Here is a 20520-nt window from a genome sequence, read left to right on the forward strand (position 1 = left end):
GTACCCCAAGTGTCAGTGTATCATCCTGTACCCCAAGTGTCAGTGTATCATTATCCTGTACCCCAAGTGTCAGTGTATCATTATCCTGTACCCCAAGTGTCAGTGTATCATTATCCTGTACCCCAAGTGTCAGTGTATCATTATCCTGTACCCCAAGTGTCAGTGTATCATTATCCTGTACCCCAAGTGTCAGTGTATCATTATCCTGTACCCCAAGTGTCAGGGTATCATGGTCCTGACTTCCCATATATTTGTGCGACTTTCCAGCAGTAATCCTACATTCAGATTATGTCTCCTCGGAGGTCTTGACCAGGGGGCATCTCTTGGGCACAAACTATTGCTGCTTATTTATCCCTTGTAGTTGATCTACAGGAGTCTCGACATCTTTTCTTACCACATAACTTCAGTGTAAATATCTCCAGCAGATTAACTTCATTATTCCCAGAAAATATATTCTTAACCCAACAAAATAAAACAGATCAGTCTCTGAACGAAAGATTACACTGAGCAATAATACAGGGTCAGTCACATACAGCTCACCCACGGCATCACACGTGGCATATTTACCTGATACCACCAAGGACGGCAATGGTCAGTCCTAGGGCAAGTCCATGGGCCAGAGCTGGCTGGAGGCTTCCGGTGCTTGGGGAATTCTGTATGACGGAAAGACACCCGGCAAACACAAAGAGTGTGGTACCCAACAGCTCTGCCAAGCACGGCTGGACGTACACCTCATACCAGTGCGGCTTCGGCTCATTTTTGCAATCATTTTCATCAATTTCTTTGAAGTTCATGTTGCCCAGTTCTGTGTCCGTCATGGCTGAATCTAGTACAAACAAGGGAACACTATTGGGTCATAACAGATTTATGATGAATGTTGGCACCTGGTCTGAATGAAAAATCTCCTACCGTTTTGTGTATACAGCTTCTATACAGTCCTATGTGTCTCCATGGTTACAGATTACAAACAAACCCTAATGTTTCATACATGTGTTACTCCACTCCCTTGCCAGTTTACGGACTGTAGAAGACGAGGCAGATGAGAGAGTCACATGACTGCAGGATCAGACTACACAGGATTTATTTGTAGTCTGTAACCATGGAGACACATAGGTCTGCATAGGAGATGTATACGTAAAACGGAGATATATTTTTACTGGCACTCTGGCTTTGTGCATATGTGTAAATGCAAAGTTAAATAGATTGTATGTTCCACTGGCGAGGGACTGTTATGCCTGAGTACAATGTAAAGCGCTACGCGGCATCACTATGTTATAGAAAATCACAATTTCAGTAATTGGATTGCATCCTGAAAGCCCAAATTAATTTGTAATGGGAAAAAATATAAAAGCATATAAATGATAAGATATTGTTAGCTTGCCACATACAAAAGCCCTGTTTTGGCATTGTTTGCATTGTGCGGACAAGTTTTCCCAAGGTGACCCCATTCCTGGAAGCTTCCTTATCTATGAAATTGGGGCGTTATTTATAATTCATACACCGTTTGTACTGTTAAACATTACCAGTCCCAAACAGCACACGCTCAGGTATAGGCGTTCCCTGCCACATCTCTATTAACTGTTACATACTTATAGGGGTTGTCCACTTCGGACAGTTCCCTTTCGTTAAGGTCCTCCGACCATAAGCTAATTATGGGAGTCCCGTTGCAGAGATCCCCAGCGATCATAATCGGTGGGAGAACTCAGCAACAAGTGTTTAGTTATCCTGCAGTGCCACCACAGGAGAAATGAGGTATTACACAACCCCCATTTAACTGCTGTCTGTGTATGGCTTGGGCATGCTGGTTCCTGCAGAGACAGACACTTTTTGTAGCTTCATTCCACTCTGGCTTTTAGATGAGGGTTTTAATTGGGGGTCGACCCTCAATTAGCTGGCTAATAGGGTATTTGAAATTAGGATTTCTAAACAGATAACCCTTTTTAAGGGGAAGTCTACTGATATCAATGGTGCCGTCTCGAACATGTGCAGCCGTGTTGACCCATAACTAGAGGGAGGTCATTTTGTTTGCTGATTGGTTATATGAATTGGTCGCGTCCTGAAGGTGAAGCTCATTATCTAGATGCATGTAGGAGGAGGAATGGCCTTTGGGGACCCCCTAAGTGTATGGGCCTGGGAAAAAAAAATTTGCCCCCTAGTTTCACACCATTGCTCCAAACCGTAATGTAATGTATATGTATGTATGGAATGTTAGCATTCATCAGTAATTTCTTTATTTACTGGGTTCTCTGACGTGGATCTCTATCTCCAGTAGCTACCCCCACCCCACAAATACATTTCTGAAGGTACAATCTCGGTTCCAAGGAAACTACGTGATAGAGCGGAGATGAATGATCTTTCATTTCTGACCTCCATTTCTCCTCTTATCTACAATCCCTGTGTGATTTATATTAAAGGAGTTCCAGGATAAGAAAAACTTGGCTGCTTTCTTCCAAAAACAGCGCCACACATGTCCATGGGTTGTATCTGGTACTGCAGATCGGCTTCATTGAAGTGAAGGTTTTACAAAATGTTTTCCTCAGATTACCCCTAAATCCAAAAAATCTGGAGTAAATGTAAACCTTAAACTGGCTTTAAAGGGGTATTCTTTTGTTCTAAAGTTACGGCATATCACAGCGGGTGCATGGAAGCATGGCTGTTCAGAGAAAAACCTAACTAGCACTGCGGCCCCTTCAGTCTGAGGATCAGTGGGGTCCCGGCAGTCCAAGCCTTACGTATGCCATCACGTTCTATGGTGGGAAAACCCCTTTAAGTGACAACCACAGAACTCCATAACAACATCGAGATCTAGCGGTGTCACCCACTGGTTATGATCTCTGTTGCTAAGCAACTGCTTAAAAAAAGATACAAAAAATATTTCTAATGGAACTAAAAAAGTCAGACTTTACAGGTCTTTTTTTTCGTTGAGGACATTTTTGTGTGCCGTCTTTATAACCCGATAAATATAGGGACAGTGCAATTATCTATATTACAGTAATATCTGTCTCGTATGCTTTACAATACTTTCCTAATAGCCATAATCTTTTCTATAAATATAATGACTGAAATCTAAACATAATTACAGGTAAATTACAGATCCCCATTGTATGCTCTATGGGCGATGTATGTGGTTTTAGAAGGTTACTATGAGTAAATACTTCTTAAAGGGTTTGTCCACTCTACACAATCCCTCTTTGATAGGTGGGAGACCCCAAAATTAAGCTGATTACAGGGTGTCCTGTTCCTGGGACCCTCAAACCCTGCTGGGATAGCACAAGAACAGGGCTTAGAGTAAGGTTTAGGCTTAATAAATGTCAGTAGGTACCTGGAAACCGTCAACAAGCAGGCTGATGGTGGATCTTATTATGACTATGTTTTAATCTAATTATGGCCTCTTTGAATGGTGCCTTCCAGTGGGTTCAGTGCCAACTTGATGCCATCGTTTAAAGACAACTGGCCCATGACAGATCTTTAATGAGCTGATAAGGACCAACCTTCATACAGACACAACAAAAAAACATATCCATCAACAGCAGCTTGTTGACAGTTTCCAGTGTGCAACAGGAGAGGAGAAAGCCTCAAGTATATCTCCATTGTAGAAGCGTATTACCCTAAAGTACTAGGGAACCGCATAGGGAAAAATTCAGATTGTCCCTACAAGTATTTGCATGTGCTAAAATATGAACATTACTATTCCTATGATCCTTGTGTATTCTAGGAACTGAGAAATTATTGAAACTACTACAACATTTTTGCTGATGGATTAATTAGTTCATATGAAACATGTAAAAATATGTGCAAAGAAGGTCAAATAAACACACCAATAGTTACACCAAAACCACTAGCATGTCCTTGTTTTAGTCTTGGAAGCTGAGATATTGGGCGCTGTATGGCAGGGTCCTGAAACTGGAGAGCTGATGGTCACTGGTGACCCCCCCACACACACTAAATGATCACTCTGTAGGGTTAAAAGGCAAAAATTTATATTCTTAAACCCTGAACAACCCAGACAAACAGCTCCCCATATCTCAGTTTCCTAGGCGTCTATAAGTAGACATGGAAGAGTGGGATTTTGGAGATAACTACAGTCATTCCTGAATGTTTAGGTTGTGAGTAGGCTTTAAATAAATTTGCCATGGCTGAGGCCACATGGTGACATTTGGTCGCACACAAATCGAGCTAAAAGTCAAAAATGTCCACGACTATAACGAAATCTCAGGGCTTCTCTACAGGAAACCATATTGTGGGAGATCTTGAGATTGCCACAAGAAATCACACATTCACAACTGATTTCCCACAGGAAAATCCAATCATTTTACCGCAACTTGCACGCGTAGCCAAATGTTACCATGTAGTCCGACTCCCCGATGAGTATTAAGCCAGGAACTTAAGGGGCAAAATGGCCTACTGGTGAGGGGTTCTCATGCCCCCACTTCTTTGTTCTCATTAGCGGTGGCACCAAAGAGTCAAAATGATCCTAAATGACCCCAAAAAGTCTAAAAGGTGAAAAAATGTATAAAAGGAAAAATAATCCATATGCACATAATATTACAGAACTTTATATAGTGATGAGTTTTCTTAGTTTACTTACCGTGATGCCCGAGCTACTGTCACTTTGCAATGGTTGGTGGCACTGGGTTAGTCTTCACCTATGGAGGGGCCCCCTAGACTAACTCAAGGTGAAGACTTTCTCTGAAGTACTGTACTCGCCTTACAAAAAGCAATAAAAATGCATCTGTTGGGTCCACACCGACCAATCACACTTCACTCTAATGCGCTCTTATCTCAATCATTCCTGGAGTCAATAATCTTCCGCTGCCAAGAAGGCAGATCAAGTGCCCTCCCTCTTGGATCATGCTCACAATACACGGCAGGTAGTGGAATTGTGATGTGTGAGTAAGTTCAATATACTCAAGGCTGTGCAGACTTTGTCTCATAGTACGAGATCAGAAAGTCTTATATGCAAGCGAGATGCAAGATCAAAAGATAGAGGTTCTCAAAGTGAGAAAAATAACCATGCAACCCGGGCAAGATGCTGCAGTCCACTGGTATCATGGCTTATTATGATTCTATATGAAGCGGGCTGGAGGCCCTTAAAGGGATCACACTCAACAGACCCATACGTCATATGGGTCCCCCTGTTCTTCCCCACCTCTATAAGCCATAGCAATAACCCACCATGTAGGGTGGTTGTGGCTCTTGTCCCCCAGTGATACAGCTGAATGCAAAGGATCCCACTGCCAAGTATCGCCCCTTCTTTTACAATAAGCTCATTGTTGGGGGACCTGTGAAATGGATAAAGGCTTTATGAGTCTAGAGAATAATGATAATTGTCGTTAGCAGGTAGTAGGAGACCAGGGGTGTTTCTACTGACCTCCCTCTTCCCAAATAGAAGATGGTAAACTGCAGGGACAGATGGTATATTTGTCAAAATGCTACCCCCGTCACAGAGGGTTGCCACCTGAAGTGAAGTTCTCACCTCACCTCATGCATGGTACACCTTGTAATTCACTTTTGCATGTGGGTGTTGGATTTTGGGGATACTACAGTCATTTCATATTTTTTATATCAGTCAAAGCTCAGTTTTCCTAACACAAAGCTCCAAATCTCCTGCATCGACATTGAGTTATATGATAAAATTCTGAGTACCTGCAGTCACCAATAGTGGAAGCTTAGGAGCTTATTGTATACTGTTCATACACTGAACTCAATAATCACACAGTATGAAGAACACTCATAAGCTCCCCCTAGTGGTGTCTGCAGGCAGTCAGAATTTATACTTTAACTCAATGTCTATAGGGGGAATTTTAGCACTTCACGAGGAAAACATGATTTATGCATCTCTATTAATTGTGCAGCCCGTCCTTTCATCTCTATCTGCAGTCATTGTATTCTTAGCAGCCTGATGAACTTTCCGCCTTCTCCCAGTATTATAAATATCCTCACACTGAGCGGCCGGATTAATGCGTCCACCATCATGTCTGCAGCTTTCCCACTATGTGTTACACTACACATAAAGCTGAAGAATACAAAATCTATGTGTCGCCTCATTCATTCTGCGTCATTAATACGATTTTTCACAATTCTTGCAGATCAATGTTCATGGATGGACAGATCTGGAAGTGCATTCTGGGAGATATGATAAAAAATGTTGACGGCCTACGTATCATTTAGGCTTCTATGGGGTCTTTGAACACTAGTTGGTCCCATCCAAATTGCCATTGGGTACTGAAGACCGCACTCTCTTTTCTTGGTTGGCCAAACCGGGCATCATAATAAGGGGCCCAGTTTGATCTTTGCTATGGGGCCCCCTTTCTTCTATGTATACCTCTGGAAACTCAGATCCTGAAAATTGAGATGTGACTTCAGTCAAGCCTAATATCCCTATTCTCCAGTCTGTCAAAAACATAAGGGTTGAGGAAGCTGAGATCTATGATGCTGTTTGCATGGTCCTAACACTGTAGAGATGGGTTACCTGTCCCTGTTCCTGACTGTGATATGGGGGGAACACTAGGGTAAAACATGACTTGCATTTGCCTGACCAGCAAAACAGTGGCCCTGGAGGGCCAAAAAAAAATCTGTTAACTTCTTAAACGGTCTGTCTCATGAAGCAACCACTTAATCCAGTTGACCTCAGCTGATCGCCGTGGGTCCAGCTTCTCTAACCCTGGTGATCAGACACTATCACTGGGAGAAGCTGCATCCAGCCATACCTTTACTTACAGGGTCCATGAGCAGGGGACCCCCCTCTATGACATCATAGGGAATATGGATAGGGGTTGTCCTCATTACATCCCCTTTAACCCCACAAAGTCTGTACATTTTTCGTCAGGGGGAAAAATTAGCTGTACAATTTGAGGACACTGTCAAAGAGCCACCCAAATCTCAGCTTCCTTGACTCATATTAGCGTGAAGTGGAGTGGGATGGGTTGACGAATATTGAGCTAATGCCTATACTCTCCCTGGATTCCATAGCAGACCCTTGAAGGCAACTATAGGGTCAAATGTCCCCATATCAGTCACATAGCCAATGCAGTTACTTGGCTCAAACATAATAAAAACCTGGAAGAATGGCCATATATTCAATAGATCTGGAAGCTAAAGATACAAAATTATCTTCCAGTTATAGAAAGTCACCCACACACATTACAATATTCCAACATGAAGTCTTGTTTTTTAAGTTATTACCAGGCTACCAACATTCCCATCAAGGAAATCCTTCAACAGCGGTGGCACTGCAGGGGAATTGAACACTAGTTGATGTGTGCCACCACAGATTACAACTGATCATTGGGGATCCTAGTTTACCAAGTGTTCAATTCCCCTGCAGCTCCACCGCAGGCAAAATAAAGCATTACACAGTTCCCATTCAAATCGATGGTCTGTCCGAGTAATGCATGGACGTGTCGGGTCCTCCAAAGCGAGAGACGCTCTTTGTAGAGATGAGATGAGATCCTGATCAATCTAGATCTGATTACAATCTTGGATCGAATCCCTGAGAATCAGATAATATTGTCTATTCTAAAAATTCTTCACATTCTTCCATATTTCACAATTCTTCTCTCACATCCTTCTTCATTTCACAATTCCTTCGCTATAGATCCTGACCGCTGAAGACAATAAAAGGTGCTGACACCTCGGCTGACTTTTATGATCGGATACAAAGACATAATCTGTGTCTCCTGTGAGGCACGAGGAAAATTGTAAATTGGAAAATTACTCAGCATTTACCAAGTTCTTGGCCCTGCCAGAAGCACGGCCACGAGCGCAGTATACGACGCGGCGAGGAAACAAAGTTGCAGAGTCATGAATTTGTGGTATGATACATTTGGCGCGATTCTCTATACATGTTAGACACCTATCTTACGCCACCTCATAGCTGGTCTACTTTACACCAATATTTTGGACTAAAAAAATGACGCACAATGTTAATAAATTTGGCACTTTTTACGCCACTTTTTCCTAGACACTTTTTAACACTGCTGGGATGGGTGCAAAAGAACCACAAATGCCCACGTATAATAAGACTGGCATATTTTATACCAGTCAGAGTGGAGAGGGCAGTGGGCGAGAGTTTTGTCAAGTTTATTACCAGACACATGCCTCTTAACAAAATTTGGCGCATTTTGACCTCTCAGACAGTCAAAAAAGTCTTCCTATGTCAGCCATGAGCAGGAGTGATTTGCGCCATTGCCCCTTACTTATATTAATAATTTGCTCTAAACTACATCTCCTGGGAGACCATGACCACTTTATTTTTCACTTTGAAATTTGAAAAGTTAGGAAAAAATTGCAAAAAATGTAGCATTTTTGGCAAAAGTTCTGTAAATAAGAGAGCAGAGAGGCTGTAACAATGGCCATCATTGGATTTCAGAGAGCAGAGGAACTGTTACAATGTGCTAATGGACACCATAACAGTTCTTCTCGCTATTTACAATGGCCAGCAGAGTAGTTCTGCCATTTTGTGTCTACAGCTCCTATGAAGATTTATGTGTCTCCATGGTTACAGACTACAAACAAACCCTGCGTAGTCTGATCCAACAGTCATGTGTTACTCCTTTGCATCTGTCTCTACTTTTTGCTAACCTAATCTAATGCACTTTAGCAAGAAGTAGGGGAAAGATGGAAAGGAGTAACACATGACTACAGTATCTCAGACTACACAGGGAGACACATAGATAAGCCTAGGTGCTGTATACACAAAACGGTAGGACATTTTTAATCAGGATTATTTGCAAAACTGCTTCCCTCTTCTGCTAACATTTTGTGGGCTCAATTGCATTGCACCATATGTACAAGATATGGGATTTAGGGTCACATTCTGCAAAATTTTAGAAGTTACGGAGGAATTTCTCAGGGCTTATTCCTCTGTCCTCATGAAGATGATTGCATATATATATATATATACTAATGCACATACTTAATAGACTGTTTATCCAAGGACAGCACTTTACAGTAAGTGCGCACACATTATACATCTTTACATCTTGCCTCATATTTCACATTCTTCTGCTTAGTAAATGCAGGGACACAGCACTGAACTGGTTAACAACCAGTCTGCTCTATAGGTAAAAATGTCTCTTTAATTATTTGCCTATTTTTTTTCATTATAGGAACAATGGCGGCTGTGTAGTGCGGGGGGATAGGATGACGCAGCCTCTGCCCCCCGTGTGATTACATATAATAATGCACTGGGAAATAGAAGAATTTAATCATCATCATTGTGGGTCCCAGCAATCAGCTAAAACGAGGCTCATCAGTCTGACCTGAAATTTTCGCTGTCAGTCGCTGGCGGGCCAGAAAGAATTAACCCATTCACTCCCCTTCATGGATACGATATATTCTGAATAAGGTTGTATAGACCAATAGTCTGCAACCTGTAGCTCTCCACATCGAGCAATCAGCCATGCTGAGAGTTGGAATCCACAGGTTGCAGATCAATGGAATAGATATTAGTCATCTTCCATAATTCTAACATTTGCTTTTTCTTAAAGGAATACTCCGAACAAAGCTAATGCACCGTGTTATGTCTAGTGCATGATCTAAGGGGTGGAGCATGACACAGGGATTCAAAAAGCACCAATGAGAGATTCTCTTTGTTATGCTCCGCCCCCCTCAGGCCCTGCACTAGGCATTACACAGTATATCAGTTTTCCCTGGTGGGACCCTTTTTAGTTACCATATGTAACATTATAACCCTAAGGCCCTGTTCACACTGAGGTTTTTTTGTAAGTAGAAAAAATCTGCCTCAGAATTCCTTCAGGAATTTTTAGGCATATTTTGACCTGCCTGAGCTTTTTTGCCGCTGACAAAAAACACAGCGAAATGAGCGCCGCAGGTTTTTTCTGCCTCCCATTGATTTCAATGGGAGGTCAGAGGCGGAACCGCAGCAAGAAAGGACATAATGCTTTTTTCCCCTGCGAGCGGCTAATAGCCGCCCGGGGGAAAAAAACGCCTCTGCCTCCAATTGAAATCAATGGGGCGATTTCGGAAGTTTTTTGGCGCTGATTCCAAAGCGTTTTCCGCCTCAAAATCAGTGCCAAAAAACTCTGTGTGAACAGCGCATAAGGGTCACTTCAAGGACTGACATTTAAAGGGAAAGTACCATGATTATGTCATGTAATGATCTATTATGAATGACTGGGACCACTAAAATTGTCTCAACATACTCTAGTACGGCTTCTAACAGGAGGTTGTCTAAAGCAGACAACCTACAATATACTGTGATGGTGAGAGGTGATCCTTGAAGGGAGGTTATGGGCACGGGTGCGATGGCGACCACCTAGAATCACTTACTAGGAGAAAGATAGCCAGTCTCGGAAGTTCAGGATATACACCTTGTAGTACACACCTTGTATAAGTCGGACCCTGTTGCCTGAGAGGGTCCGAAGACTTCTCTGCCACATTAGAAGACTCCAGTATTATAAATGGCAGTCGGTGAAGGGGCCTGGCATAGATTTTGCATTGGGGTCTTGGATGAAGTTGTGTTGGGTCAGGCCACTTGTTCTGTTCTTGCTCTTGCTCCACAACTTTCTTGTCCTTCGAGGGATTTTCTCACTATTTTTTTCCAACACCCTAAAATCAGCAGATATTTTCCCTTGTGTGTGGGTCACTGGCCTTACTACTCTACAGATAAGTGACTCGGCACCACCCTACTTTATGATCTTAGTTAGATCATCAAAACTATTAACCCGGCTCCATGTATATCATTTCTCCTTGATGTTAATCCATCCTGGCTTAAGTCTGAAAAGTTATAAATGTCAAAAGAACTATCCAGGACCAAGGTGTGTGATACCTGGAAAATGGGAGAAGAATTGGGAACGCAAGGACTACATGGCGACAAGAGAAATGTGATGTGTGAAATGGGTGTGACCTCTGTGGATGTACAAGGTCAGTTTGATGGTCACTTCCTTTCCAATGTGTCAGATGGCACAATATGGGTGACCCAATAAGTTCTTGGCATGTAGAAATATTAGCACTTCACGGACTTCAATGGAAATTGCCAACAATTATATGACAATATTTTAACCTCCACTGGCGCCAAGTCATTTTGTCACCACCCACAGCTCAAGGAAGGATCTTAAAGCACAGAGTTAATGTAACAATGAGGGCAATATTCTGGTTATACATTCTTCCAAGTTCTAGATTCTTAGACGCGGAGTTGTAAGACACAGCAGGCGCCAAGGAAAAGGACTGAAAGTCAATATATTTGACGCCGAGATAGGAAAACACAAGGCCGGCAGCGTGCCAGGGGAGATAAAGCCACCAGGAACACTCTACACTATACATGACTTCTCGCCAATTTTTTTTCTAAATATAAAATATAAGGATTACTAATCTGAGAGTTGGGGGAGGGGCGTGCTGTCGACATATTATATGTAGCATGAATATAGCGCCCCCTTATCAGAGTAATACTCTCCATACAATATTTTCACAGGATCTTCGAACAATCTTGGGTGCGTAGAGGCTACAAGACATCTTAAAGGAACACTCCAAAGAAATGTTCTATACTGTATTGTGACTAGTACTGGGCCTGATGGGGCGGAGCATGACACAGGGATTCTCTCTTTGTTATTCTTTCAATTGGTGTCATGCTCCACCCCTTTGTCATAGGTGGTAAACCCCAGTTTGATCTGTTGTATGCTGCCCCATCTCTTCTATATATACCACTGTACATTGGCCCTCGTGCCCGTAGATACAGCCGTCAGTCCACTAGGGCATCGGTCTGACTGATTTGATTTTGAGGTAAGACGATGAATCTGCGCATTCCTTTAACTTTCCCAATAGCATTGATTTTATTGTCTTAGTGTAAAATGATCGCACTTTATGTGGAGGTGATAAAACAACTATTTATTGTGGCTGTTATCACCGCTGTGTAAAAGTGCATGGCGGTATGTCCCTCTACACGGTAACCCCTGCTCCGTCTTTTGCTTCCTAAGGCTACATTCAGATGAGCGTGGGCAACCTCGGACGTGAAGAACGGATGTTATTCACGTCCGAGGTGGACCCGTGTGGGACGCGGTCACGAACTAGAGTCTATGGAGGGATGCGTGAAAACACAAGAGCATAGGATACATGTCCTATTTTTCGAAGGACCCTTGAAATACATGAGTCCGTGTGACGGCCGTTGTTTTAATGGATGAGTTACACGCTCGTCTGAATGAGAACTAAGACTATTCCATGCCGGAAGCTCCAGTCATGTCACATCCTTAAGACGTCTAGGATGAAGTTCTTCGTTTTATTTTCCTACGATATCTTTTAATATTTGGGAAAACCAATATGGCCACCATTACGGGGCTTCGCTCAATTGTTACTGATTTCATGGGTGTTCATTGATTTCAGTGGTTATGCTCAGAGCACGGATCTACCTTTAAAGGGGTTGCCTGACTGTATGTGACACGGCAGCCTCTGAGCGCTGTCACCTACATGGGGGGGGGGGGGGATTGGGTCCATGTACGATCCCAAGTACAATGTTTATATGCAGCTGCGGTCAGGTCAGAAGGCGCTTGTAGGGAGGTTTTTTTTTAAAACAATTTATCACAAAGCCGTCTTATTTCTACATGAATATGGGGGATAGCTGGAAAAAAAAAAAATCCCTGACAATTCCTTTAATGCTATAATTAAACAAAGGGGCTGTCAAAAAAACTCATCAATAACCAATGATGTGAATAGATATTTTATTAAATAAAACTCCATAGTGAAAGAAAAATGATGTAAGAAGTAAAAGTTGCAGGATGGCGCCGACTTGGCTGAATTGTCTTATAAGGAGCAATTTCTCATGAATGATGCCAAGTATCCGGGATTTCTTCCTCTGTCCCGTTGTCCTTGTGTTATGGGTGGACTCAGGATGGCTTTGTTATGGGGATACTGTGAATGGCACTGTTATGGGGCACTGGTATGAGGGTACTATGAATGCAACTGTTATGAGGGTATTACGTATGGCACTGTTATGAGGGTACTACATATGGCACTGCTATGAGGGTACTATGTATGGCACTATTATGAGGGTACCACGTATGGCACTGTTATGTCGCAGTGTAGTAGGCAGTGTTATGGGTGGATTGTGGTTTGCTCTGTTACTTTGATACTGTGAGAGGTAATGTTATGGGGCACTATGACCGGCAGTGTTATGGGTGGGCATTAGCTGTCACTATGAAAGGGTACAGTGGGTAACACTGTTGCTGGCTCTGTCATGAGGGTACTGTGAGTAGTGCGGTTATGGGGCAGTGACAGGTGGTGTTATGAGGGTACTGTAAGTGGCACTGTTATGGGGCACTGTGGAAGTGTTATGGGTGGACTCAGGCTGGCTTTGTTATAAGGATACTGTGAATGGCACTGTTATGGGCCACTGTGGCAGGCTGTGTTATGGGTAGTCTGTAGCTGGCACTGTCATTGTAAACTGTGGGTAGCACAGTTACTGGGTCTGTTATGAGGGTACTGTAAGTGGCACTGTTATGGGGCACTGTGGGAGACAGTGTTATGGTAGATTCAGGCTTACTGGGAAGTACTCTTATGGGGCACTGTGACAGGCAGTGTTATGAGGATACTGTGAATGGCACTGTTATGGTTGGTCTGTGGCTGGCACAGGGTACTGTTATGAGGGTACTGTGAGTGTTACTGTTAAGGGGCACTGTGACCGGTAGTATGATGTGTGGACTGTCGATGGCATTATTATATGGCACTGTGGGTAGAACTGTTGCTGTGTCTGGTATGAGGGTACTGTGAGTGGCATTTTATGGTGCAGTGTGCCTGGAAATGTTATGGGTGGACTGTGGCTGGCTCTGCTATATGGGTACTGTTATGGGGCATTGTGAGGCATTGTTATTGGTGGGGTCTGGTTGGCACTGTTGTGGGGGTACTGTAGTTTGCATTGTTATGAGGCATTGTGCCTGGTACTGTTATATACAAATAGCACCTCCCGCATAGACCAGACCTGCCAGACGTCTGATTCTCCCTTTATACATTGGCAGCAGAGACAATCGGGCTATTTATAACCTGCGGAGAATGTGGAGTAAGTAGGTGATGTGGGTGATGCAAGAATCTCAGGCAACGATCTTATAATTGTGTAATATCAACTTCTAGCCGCATGTAATAAACAATTACATTTAGAACAGTAATTCGTTGGAAAATGAGTGTCATCTACTGGTCTATAAAGTTTATTCCCGTTTATACAATTTCAGAGTTGAAAGTCAAGTCCAAGAGGACAAAATAATCAACCTAAGCTGGACATAGACCCGAACATTTATCCCAATCCCCAAAAAACTGTGGTGGGCTTGTGCTTACACTCAGCAGCCAATATAAGAAAGAAGAGCTGCAGTATAATACTCAGGGGAGGGATAGAGCAGCCTCTGGTGAGACAGGAGCATTTCAGACTACCCCAAAGACCACAGCGGCAGCTCAACAAACAGGCAATTGGGCAGCCAAATCTGCTCAACAGTGTGAGGATCCTGCAAACAGCTCCTCATATCTCAGCTTGCTAGACCTATATGTAGCACCTGGTGGAGAGGAATACAGTGGTCACCAGTATTTTCAGTTTTTATTTTTATGATTTAGGGTATGCTCACACGGAGTGATTTCAGGGGCGTTTACGCCTCGAAAAACGCCTGAAAAAACGGAACCAGAATACCTACAAACATCTGCCCATTGATTTCAATGGGAAATACGGCGTTCTGTTCCGACGGGGCGTTTCTTTATGCCTCGTTTTCCAAAGACGGCACGTAAAAATGATGCCCCGCGAAAAAGAAGTGCATGTCACTTCTTGGGACATTTTTGGAGTCGTTTTTCATTGACTCTATAGAAAAACAGCTCCAAAAACGGCTATTAAAAACGCCACGAAAAACGCGACTTTGAATAAAAAATGTCTGAAAATCAGGAGAGGTTTTTTGCTAAGCGTGTGAACATACCCTTAAAGGATTTGTACAGGACTAAAAAAAAACATGGCTGCTTTCTTCCAGAAACAGCACCACACCTGTCCAGGGGTTGTGTGTGGTATTGCAGCTCAGCTCTATTGAAGTGAATGAATGAACTGCAATACCACACACAACCTCTGGACAAGTGTGGCGCTGTTTTTGGAAGAAAGCAGCCATGTTTTTCTAATCCTGTACAACCTCTTTAAGCCGTGAGTTGAGTTGAACTTCTTTTGAACAGGCATTAGTTATCTATTAGAGACTGGTTGCTAGGGATGTGCTGCTTGAAAACCCCATTAACTGACTGATGTTGTTAGGTGGTGTGTCCCTAGCAACCAGTCTGTCAGACTGTTCAGCCTAAACTTAAGCTTGATGGCCACTGTCATGTCATTACCCGTCTCTGCCAATTTTATAAAGACCTACAGAAAGAACAATTCATCCTGATTTTGAGGTTTGCATAGTTCCCCCATCTCAATACACATGAATCCAGCCCTGTCTATGGCATCGGTACCCGCTGTATAAACTGAAGGGTCAAACTTGAATGATAATGTAGGACATGATTATCCCCCATCAATATAAGGCGAAGGTGATGCTGGATAATATGACGTCGCAGTGACCGTTTCTCTCCGGTTTAGGCTCACGTCCAGGTCCTGTTGGCACGTCGTGGCATTTTTCTGAATGGAGCCCATTGTAAGGTAATGTTCTCGGAGTTGGCGCATTGATTTTGAGAAGTGATGCATTCTCGTCATGATATTGCGGTAATTCATGTTACCAAGATAACCTTGAAAGACGACCCCTAGACATCTGTACAGCGAGGACCGCGTGCCAAGAGGGACTGGTAAACACAGCACATGGGAGCGCCCGGCCGGAACAGGAAGGCTGTGGGTGAATATAGCTGATTATCTTCGTGATACTATCATGCCAAGTTTCCAGAGACGTCATTGTGGAAGTGTTTGCCCAATGAGGTTTCTTTTTGCCTTGTTTTAATCGATTAATGTCCAACCGGGCCGCATTTTACGTTCTCCGGATCTGCTACACTGGAGCTACTCCACCCGTTATGTTAGAGAACTGCATTATGGGAAAGAAGGATCAAGTCCGATAAAACCTATATTCTGCCAATGAGAAGAACCGAAGGGTTGTCATAACCATCGAATGCCACTACACACAGCTCTTTAATAGGTTGTCCCTCTTAGGACAACCCATGACCGAAAGACCTATTAGGGCATATGGGTGTTGGGGGCTCCCACTTTGGAGGACCCAGGGTGACCATAAATGATATGATCACCCTGTCAGATCTAAGTCCTCATTAATAGAGTGGGTTGTCCAGATGGGACAACCCCTTTAAGATCCTACTGAAGATTATGGTGTCGCCACTAACGCTTCCGTTGAGGACTTCATGGTCTTCAGAGCTGCCAAATATCTGCCAAGTGCCAGACTGTCGGCTAAGTTCCTGTCAATTCACATGGGGACCATGTTTTTTGTCACATGCTGGATTATCAGGATTTCTGGAGCACAGTTTGCCGGATTAAAGGACCCTTTAGATGCTTTGTTGGTTTCAAGTACTAAAGCGGATTTAATAATTAACATTTCTACAGAATATAAAGCAAATTCACACGTTAAACCATGTTAGGTATACACAGATAGAGCAGCCTTTATTGCAGCATTCATCTCACACCCTCATAAAGCAGTAAAATAGAGATTAAGTGAATGTGTAAGTAAATATATTCTTAAAGTCAGGGGTGTTGATAGAATGTGAAAGCATGTACAGCACCACCTGCGCCACACAGAATGCCATGGTATAAGTGTGTGGTCTTTTTCTCATACATTCAAATGTTTTTCCTTCACACTCATTACTGTATATAGAATATAGGATAATAAAATATAGGAAATCTGCATTTTATATCGGGACTTCGAAAATAGATCTGCAGGACTGTGGACAAATACCATTCTCAGACACGACTCTATAGTCAGCAGAATACAGATGCAGTTTATGGCAGTCAGTATTCTGGAAATGGAACATTTATAGGGACCGCTGTCCTGTGACCACTCCATCATTTGCAGAATACAGACTGCCATAAATGTTGCTATAACTAATATTAGGCAGTTGCTCATAAAGCAATTCCCTAATTCTACAAAGTAGCTCATTTCATAACATTACAACTAAGTCCCATTGCATGTATGTCACCGACCAACAAGATACTCATAAACTGACATTGACTGCATCTCCCTACCTGTTTCCATTCCTTGATAAGAACCGCTTTAGGACACTTGGACACCTCGGATGATCACGGATGGTGAAACATCCTGGATTCTTGGTCCAGCTTCTGCAGTAGATCTTTACCCCTGTTTATATCAGTGACAGGAATGGAATGAGTGAGGTGGCAGGACAAGCTCATTTGCGGATAATCCGTTCACTATACTTAACCAAACAGTTCATCTCAATGTCACCCGAGACACTTAGGTCACTGGGATAAGCGGCACACAGGTAACGCCAGACACGTAGATCCCCGACCTTGATGCATTGAGATAAAATATATAATATAACCCTAAAAATTGTTACTTTGTAGCAGAATAGACGGTACTGTAATAAAACAACACCTTTCCATATGTTCTATTAGGGCACATGGACATCATAGTGGGGGTCCCCCCGCTCCGGACCCACCTCTATGAGATAGAGCAGGGAGCCGTTAACCAAAAAGGTCTCTCGCATTGGTGGACCCAGCCCGTCCTGTATTACATAGATTTGACTGGTTGGCATGTAATACTATATTTCCAAATGTATCGCCAGCCACCACTTCCCCTAGCGATGTTGGTTGCTCACTAGGGGTTTCGGACGCATGTCCCATGGAAATCAGCTCATCTATATTTCAAAAAAGGTTACTATGATAAGATAGCCCAACAAACATGTCTATATAGACATAATGGACAATGGATGGGAGAACATTTGTCCAAATGTGTGGTGCCAAATGTAACATCTGTGTTATCTACCTCTCCTCATTCCATAAGACAGTTCTCCGCTGGTGGCCAAGGCTTCCCCACCCCCAGGCGCCGGCCTTGTCAGGTTGCTGTAGGCACCGGACATCTTTCTTACCCCTCAAGGATCCACTTCCTTGGTCAGAATGGCACCAGTCCGGTGGACGGGAGCAATGGTCTAGGGCAGGTTTGGATTATTTAGACCCTTTTGTTCCAGTCAAGGCAAATAGTAATACTCCAGAAGACAGTGATTGCCAACTAAGTGGCAATAGTTTGGTAAAGTTCCTTTCCGGTTTCACCAAGACAATGTCCATGTGTAAGTGAAGTCCATGAAAGAAGGTTTGTTGAGTTGCTGTGGAAAACCTTGACTGACCTCAACCTCATCAAACACCTTTCGGGTGATTTGGAACGCCGATTGCGAGCCAGACCTATTTACCAAAATTTCTTCTTGACCTCACTAATGCTCAAGACCCTTAACCATGTACCAAAATCTAGTGGAAAGCCTGAACTAAAGGAGTTTTTAGATTGGGGTAGAACAACTCAACACCATCGAAAACATTTCTGATTAAAAAGCCAACCATGAGCTAGGTCTTATCGCCCAACATCGGTAGGGTTCTTATGGCAAATTGGCCAAGAATTCTTCCAGCCATGTGCCGAAATCTGATGGAAAGCCATCCCTGAAGAATTGATGTCCCCGAAAATAGTAAGGTCCATAAAAATGTGGCTTTTCAGACTGATGTAGAGCTCAACACCATTGAACTCATTTTTGAGGAACTGCAATGTGGACTATGAGATAGACCTTATCACCCAACTTCAGTGCCCGTCCCCACTAGGACTCTTGTGGATGAATGGATGCGAATACCTCTAGCTATGTTCCAAAAAGGGAGGAAGTAAATCAATATTTATGCCCATGGTCTTGAAATGAGGCTACAGCACAGATATGGCCACCAGGTCGCTCATTCACATTACATTATCATCCTTAGATCTGACAAAAACTGCCTTCAATCTTCCTCATGGGCTAAATGACTTCTTTAGGTGCCAATTCACAAACTAAGTCACTCAAGTAGTTTAAATACCAGCCGTTCAGACTTGCTAAGTGCTGGCAAAATGTAGCTAAGCAATTACCCGCTACCAGTTTCCCTATGTCATTACTGTGTTGTATTTCAGAGAAGGGGCACTTAAGATGTTCTCAGGCTGTATGGTGCCAGCTTCTTCTACCCAAGGTCACTGTTATAATGGAGAGGTCCCGCTGTGAGATCAACAACAAACACAAGTCAAGTGTCAATAGATTTCAAGGGAAAAAATATTACAACATTAAGTGTTGACATGGGGTTAATGTAAGCTCTTCAGTAAAAGGTGCAGCCACGTTATAGTACCCAACGTGAAATTCCAGACATCAGGCAATTCTCCTGAAGAAAGAACATGAACATTTCAGGCGTACACAGGTAAAGAAGGTAGAAATATCTTACAGCTGGAACATTGGCAGGAAAACCAGAGAAGGACTGTCAGCAAAATGTGTAAAAATTTTCAGACACATTCTAGCGAGATTAAAAAAAAACTGACCATAGGGGGCAGTATTATAGTAGTTATATTCCTGTATATAGGGGGCAGTATTATAGTAGTTATATTCTTGTATATAGGAGGCAGTATTATATTAGATATATTCTTGTATATAGGAGCAGTATTATAGTAGTTATATTCTTGTATATAGGGGGCAGTATTATAGTAGTTATATTCTTGTATATAGGGAGCAGTATTATAGTAGTTATATTCTTGTATGTAGGGGGCAGTATTATAGTAGTTATATTCCTGTATATAGGGGGCAGTAATATAGTAGTTATATTCTTGTATATAGGGGGCAGTATTATAGTAGTTATATTCTTGTATATAGGGGGCAGTATTATAGTAGTTATATTCTTGTATATAGGACCAGTATTATATTAGTTATATTCTTGTATATAGGAGCAGTATTATAGTAGTTATATTCTTGTATATAGGGACAGTATTATAGTAGTTATATTCTTGTATATAGGGGCAGTATTATAGTAGTTATATTCTTGTATATAGGAGCAGTATTATAGTAGTTATATTCTTGTATATAGGGGGCAGTATTATAGTAGCTATATTCTTGTATATAGGGGGCAGTATTATAGTAGTTATATTCTTGTATATAGGGGGCAGTATTATAGTAGTTATATTCTTGTATATAGGCGGCAGTATTATAGTAGTTATATTCTTGTATATAGGGGCAGTATTATAGTAGTTATATTCTTGTATATAGGAGCAGTATTATAGTAGTTATATTCTTGTATATAGGGAGCAGTATTATAGTAGTTATATTCTTGTATATAGGGGGCAGTATTATAGTAGTTATATTCTTGTATATAGGGGCAGTATTATAGTAGTTATATTCTTGTATATAGGAGCAGTATTATAGTAGTTATATTCTTGTATATAGGGGGCAGTATTATAGTAGCTATATTCTTGTATATAGGGGGCAGTATTATAGTAGTTATATTCTTGTATATAGGGGGCAGTATTATAGTAGTTATATTCTTGTATATAGGCGGCAGTATTATAGTAGTTATATTCTTGTATATAGGGGCAGTATTATAGTAGTTATATTCTTGTATATAGGAGCAGT

General features: G+C 42.3%; 1 protein-coding gene across 1 annotated transcript in view; it reads right to left on the minus strand.

The window, feature by feature from the left end:
- Window positions 1–818, minus strand: part of AQP8 (aquaporin 8) — an 8952-nt gene extending 8134 nt beyond the window's left edge. Inside the window, exon 1 of the mRNA XM_075831441.1 lies at window positions 568–818. Coding sequence (XP_075687556.1) covers window positions 568–818 — 251 coding nt within the window. The remainder of the gene's footprint in view (window positions 1–567) is intronic.
- Between the last annotated feature and the right edge of the window lie 19702 nt (window positions 819–20520).

Source organism: Rhinoderma darwinii, chromosome 6, assembly GCF_050947455.1.
Source record: "Rhinoderma darwinii isolate aRhiDar2 chromosome 6, aRhiDar2.hap1, whole genome shotgun sequence".
Lineage (NCBI taxonomy): Eukaryota > Metazoa > Chordata > Amphibia > Anura > Rhinodermatidae > Rhinoderma > Rhinoderma darwinii.